Source organism: Mobula birostris, chromosome 10 (genome assembly GCF_030028105.1).
Source record: "Mobula birostris isolate sMobBir1 chromosome 10, sMobBir1.hap1, whole genome shotgun sequence".
Lineage (NCBI taxonomy): Eukaryota > Metazoa > Chordata > Chondrichthyes > Myliobatiformes > Myliobatidae > Mobula > Mobula birostris.
This window is the reverse complement of record NC_092379.1, coordinates 108,068,655-108,074,654: the sequence shown is the minus strand read 5'-3', so window position 1 is coordinate 108,074,654 and position 6,000 is coordinate 108,068,655. Positions and strand designations below refer to the sequence as shown.

The 6,000-nt window shown below is 37.0% G+C and overlaps 1 protein-coding gene across 1 annotated transcript in view; it reads right to left on the bottom strand.

The window, feature by feature from the left end:
- LOC140204232 (ubiquitin-like protein 3) overlaps positions 1-6,000 on the bottom strand; it is a 30,912-nt gene continuing 24,912 nt past the window's right edge. The window contains exon 5 of the mRNA XM_072270770.1: positions 1-4,592. Within this exon, the coding sequence (XP_072126871.1) occupies positions 4,540-4,592 (53 nt within the window). The 3' untranslated portion in view covers positions 1-4,539. The remainder of the gene's footprint in view (positions 4,593-6,000) is intronic.

Genomic DNA, 6,000 nt, shown 5'->3' with positions numbered 1-6,000 from the left:
TTGTTAAATTTATTTATGGTAATATTACTTTGTGTGTTGTGAGTGAATTATATGTACGGTGTTGTGCACCTCAGTCCAGAGAAACGTTGCTTCATTTGGCAATATACATGTACAAGGTTGAATAACAATAAACTTGAACTTGAAACCAAAGTGAAGATGAATCTGTATACAGACCAAAACTCCATTTTTGACTTGTGTCATTTTGGCTGGCAACATGTGCAGTGCAATGAATACCCTCCATGTACTTCAGTTGAGCTGCACGTGGCCCAGGTGGATCAGTATGAGGACAACCTTGTCCTTAATGATAAATGGCTTTTATAAATTAGCAGCACCCATTAGTCACAAATAGTTATTTGGTCGGGAGGAAAAATCCAAACTTTTATCACAGTAAATATGCTTGAACCTTTAGCATACACTACAGTACAGACAATTCAGAGCCTTAGAGCAAGTTTTACATTGGTTATATTTTTAAGCTTTTATACATTTAATAACTCCAAAAATTCTTTAATCAAGAGTTCAAAAGCAGGCATATCCAACTACAGAAATAAGTGTTGTACCAACACATACCCGTTAAATTGAATCAATTACTAAAATGTCATACATTATTCATCATGTAATTAAAGAGTAGTTCCTTCTTTAGTTAAATAATACTTCTACTTCAGGAATTCTGAATGACAGAAAAGTGGAATCACTTCAATATTTCAATTCCTTCAGGGTTTTGAGCGCTGATCTCATGAAAAACTTGTTCTGAATTCCAGCAAGCAATCTCTTTATGAGCTACTTTCCATTTGCTCATTATGCAGCAAGAATTTCATTAGAGGGCCACCTGCAGGGCAGGCTTCAAGTGGGGAATTAGAGAGAAATGTGAACAAAATCCTAAAAATGGAAGTAATGAAAATGCATAGATCAATTAAATGCAGATGCATGAAGAGTAAAAGCTACAGCAACTGGTCTTTCATTCCTCCCCCACCCCATGGTTTCTGGTGAAGTATTCATATCACTTCCAAATTTTAACACTTGCTATAAAAGTGTTGTTTATTGTAAATACACAAATCAATCCCAAAATTTGACCAGTGGGCCTATTTGAAATGGACATAAACAGTGTCCTCGTGCTGTAGAAAGATCAGGTGTGAGAAGCCCACTGAAGTTCCCTTCTATCATTTCTTAAAAAAAGCAACCAAGACCAACTGCATCATCTCTACTATGATCCACGCTGCAGACTCACAGACCAGATATAAAACTCAGTGTTGAAACTTCAATTTGGCCATTAACCATTGCAATATTCCAGAAAGAAAAATCATTTTTAATCAAGGTGAATTTAATGCCAACTTGGAGGACCACTGACGCTTAATTTTGCTACAGTTTGGTACTGGTTCAAACTGTCTTTTGCCTCTTACCAATGATAAAGATGGTTTATAAATATTAGTTAGGATTAGAGTCATTTAGAGTTAAGCAAGCTCTGACTTTGTATTTAAGCCTCATTTGCACCAAAACAGGTGAAACTATTTCACTCTGTAAAATTTTAGTATAAACAATACAAGGCTTTGGAGGCACAAGAAACTCACTATAAAATGTGATGAAAGTTAGGAGAGAAAATTACCTTAAATTTTGCACAGGCTTAATCAGGCACAATTTCAATTATGGAATAAAGGGGGAGCGAATAAGTATAAAGCAAAATAATTATATATGTTTAATTTCAGAATATAATAATTCTATAGTTTTTTTAAAAAAACACAGGCATTATGATAGTCCAGCATTTATTGGCTAACTCCAACTGCTCTCAAGGTGCTGATGGTGAGCCACTTCCTTGAACTACTTAATCCCTCTGAAGGCAGCTACAGGAGTAAAGCCCACTAACAACAAAGGCACAGTCAGGCATTTCCATGTCAGGATTTGCAACTGCCTCTCTCATCTTTTTTGATGATTCCATATAATTTGAAGAATATTAAATTGCCTTAATTTTAATATTTTATAATCTTAGATGTATTTTGAAGCCAATGGATGCCTTGTTGCTAATTAGACCACACTGTACGAGTGCATGATACTTTAGGTCAGCAAATTAGACCTACTGCATCCAGTTTCAAGCAAATGCAGGTGAAGGAAGACCAAGATTTTGATTCTGAACAGAAAGACCAGTTGAGCAAGAACTGGTCTCTTGTCCTCATAAGCACAAAAGCCAATACACAGATACAAAGTGGCTAATGGAAAACTGCCCTTCATCTCAGGGGGACTGGACTTTGAAAGCACATGTTATAAGACTATAAGACATAGGCCATTTGGCCCATCAGCTTTGCCATTCCATTACAGCTGATTTATTACCCCTTTCAATCCCATTCTCTTGCCTTCTGCCAATAACTTTGTTGTGCTTACTAATGAAGAACATCTTGACCTCTGCTTTAAACACAGCCAATGTCCTGGGCTCCACAGGCATCTTGGCAATGAGTCTCACAGATCCACCATCATCTGGCTAAAGAAATTCCTTCTCATCTCTGTTCTAAATGGATGTCCTTCAGAGGCTGAAGTTGAGTGTAAGGTTGTTGTTGCTGCGACAACATTTAACCAGCCGATCGATCTCACTCCTCTAAGCCTGCTCACCACTATCTGAGATTCTATGAACAACAGTGGTATCCCTCAGCAAATTTAAAGATCACATTTGAGCTGTGCTTAGGCACGTAGTCATGGGTGCAGAGAGTATAGAGCATTGGGCTAAGCACATTCAGGAGGGTGCAGCATCTTCCAAACCCATAGCTAGAAGCCAAGGCAATAGCTAGCAGTACATTGTCTTGATCGGACTTCAACTGAGGTACTGTTTTTGGAAGTGGCACTATGTAGGTTTATTATAATGATACTGGGTTTTATGGATTAAATTATAAACATAGGTTTCATAAATTTGATTTCTATTCAGTGCTTTTAGAAAGAGCAAAGGCAAATTATCTGACATGTTTGAAAAAAAAGAATTGGCAATGTAGATTGAGATACGCTCTGTCCTTTTTGAGGAATCTAGATCCAATTTTAAATAATAAGTGGCAGGCCCTTTAAAAGTGATAACCAAACAGAGCAATGGAATCAAGTTAGCTGTCATTGCTAGGTCAGCTGAAACTTTAAAACTAAAACTGATAGCTCTTTGAGGTATTAGCGGTAACTAGATTATATAAATGAAGTTGAAGTCCAAATCAACCATGATCAAACTGAAGATTGAAAGAATGTAATGGGCCATGAACTATACAGTTCAGACCACACCAGTTTGGGGTTTTGTCACCCTGCAGCGTGGATTAATCATTTGTTTAAGAGTATCAAACCACTGAAATATGAGCTACACGATTATCTTCTTATCTTAAGTAATCCAAGAACCTAGTAAGACATTCATGCAGTTCAGCTGGAATGCAGTGATGCAGAATCCAAACCATTCACATTTCTACTCTAAACTATATGAGTGGAGGGAAAGGGTGGGGCAAATCTTTGAGATTTAGCACAGTAGTAATCCCATTCTATAAGAATTAACAATTTTTCTTTCGAAAAACTTTAGGCATGCAAACCATAAACAAGAAAAGCATGGATTACTCGACTCTGACAAAACTAAACTGAATATTGCAAAGCACCAGCACATGATAAACAGGTATTAAAATGCAGCATTTCTCCACCAGCATCCAGTATCTTCTTGGCATTTTTCTAAACAAGGTTGAACAATACCCAACCACAGTCACAACCATTTTAGTTTCTTTTGTTCAAAAACTTGATCCATTACCTAGAGCACATGCTGAAATAGCTGCAATGTTTGTTAAGCTATACTTTTACCATTACTATACCGAATAAGAACAGTATCCCAAGTTCTCCATCTGAGGTAACTGTTGGAGGAAGTTAGATTTAAAAACCTCCTATTCAAAAATCACAGTTGGAACACCTTCGTCTGAGCAATCCAAATTTGAGCACCATGGACACTTCATACCACTGAGTAGGAATTTCTACAATTGGCCTCACCATTCCAAAATCAATAGGGGAAATGTTAGCAGCAGGGTTCCCGCTCCTGATCATTTTCTAGTGATTTTGCTGCAAGATTTATAATTGGACATTAGGTGATAATAGCATCAGGCTGAGCTACGTTTCCATGGTGATCAAACAGCCCATTAAAAGTGAATGCCCAGACCTGTACACAATGAAGTCACCTGGATAATATACAAGAAGGGGTTGCATCCATTAAATCAGTGCTTCCAAAATGGAAGTGAAGAAAACTGAATAACTACACTTTAAGGTTATTAGGAAAAGTAAATACGGAGAGATTTGGCTCCAAAGTTATTGCTGCTTCTCCAAAGCAGGAACATTCTCTTTTGTACAGATGTTGATGCTGAAAGTTCTGCAGTAGTTCATCTTCAATAGGATAAATCCTTAATATTCTATGGATTGATGAGGAATACACAAGTTAGGAGGTGTCATCAATCAAGTCAATACCAATCACTTGGATGTAAAGACTCAAAATTCTTAATAGTTCCTTTAAAAACCAGCTCTTTGACTGGCCTTTGCAAAGTACAAGGCAGGTCGTTTTCATAAGATCATACAGCAGTTACTCTCTCCAGTTTTCTCCCGATTTCTTTGACCTGTACAATAAAACAGATTTCAGTACACTTGTCACTCTTCTATAATCATGACTGAGCTATTTAAAGCCCCATTTAATAATTTCAGGGTTTTTTTGTAATTATTTTAGCCAGGTAATACTTTGCAAAATTCACAAATTAATAAAAGTTAATTCTTTCTTTGCTCCTTTACCCTCTAATGACAAAACGGTTAAGTGAGAGGATCAAAACTGAAACGCCTCATGGAACTGATGATTCCAAATATCAGTAGTAAAACTCCAATAATCCAATACCGAAAAAATGGAAATCCTAATGTTTCAGATCTGGCTTGCTCGTCAGTCAGGAACGTGTGGGATCCCAAGTGCAAGTGGAGTGTGCCACGAGATCCAGGGGTCTGGAGGTGACTGGGGCCAGTGATAAGGTTTGTAACACCAACAGTCACGAATGTGTGTAGGTTCACAGATGTAGCCAGGTTTCAGAGTGCCTGTACATTTCCTGTTCACTGTAAACTCAGACTATTGCAGAACATTTTTTAAAAATTGAAACAGGTGTTTGGGATTTAACAGAGTAATATCCAATCAATTATCAGGTAAAGATGCTAATTCTACACTAGCTAGATTCTGGACTTCTACTGTAATTTGTCTAATTATGTACAGTATCCATGCTAACGTCTATCACATTGCAATTTCAAACACTAAACTGAATGAAACCCCAAAATTTTGGAAAAATAGCAAGCAGAGGTTTCAACCTAGGGGAAAATTTGGGGAAAATTTGGCAAGCTCTTTATTTTAATTTCAATACAATGCCTATCAAAGTTGGAGTCAAATATCAATAATACATATTCTGAAAAGAAAATAGCAAAGTTGTGATTTATTTTGCCAAATACTAAACCCTGACCATGCTCCACTAAATGGTGAGATTTTCCCCCATTTAGAGACCTTACAATTGCCGGAGAGGGAAACCATTTAAACATTTTTCAGTAATTTTAATTAAGGATTTTTTTTAAACCAACTGTTCGGACCAGAGCTGTAAATCTAGTAATTTCAACACAGAGATTGTTCTGAAACTTCAGATGAACTGACCATTCAACACCCTCCACCCCTCAACATCAGTTATGAATGACCATCTAATCGTAGCTCCCTCTTAGAAAGGTTAGTAGACAATTGCATCATATGGTGTGAGCCAGTAAGACCACGTTGTCTTTGGTTCGAACCCTAGCCAGAGATGTGCCAGTTGATAATGGCTACAAATTAGCTAGTATTATTCTACTCCATTATTCACTGACAGATGGTAAATTGATAAATTTGGTCATTAGATGACACAGATTATAAGAATCAAATTTCCATGGGGTATCAAAGATCAAGAAAACAAGGACTTCATTACAAGACTCACTCAAAACCTCCAATGAAATTGTCAGGATCCTAGAATCATA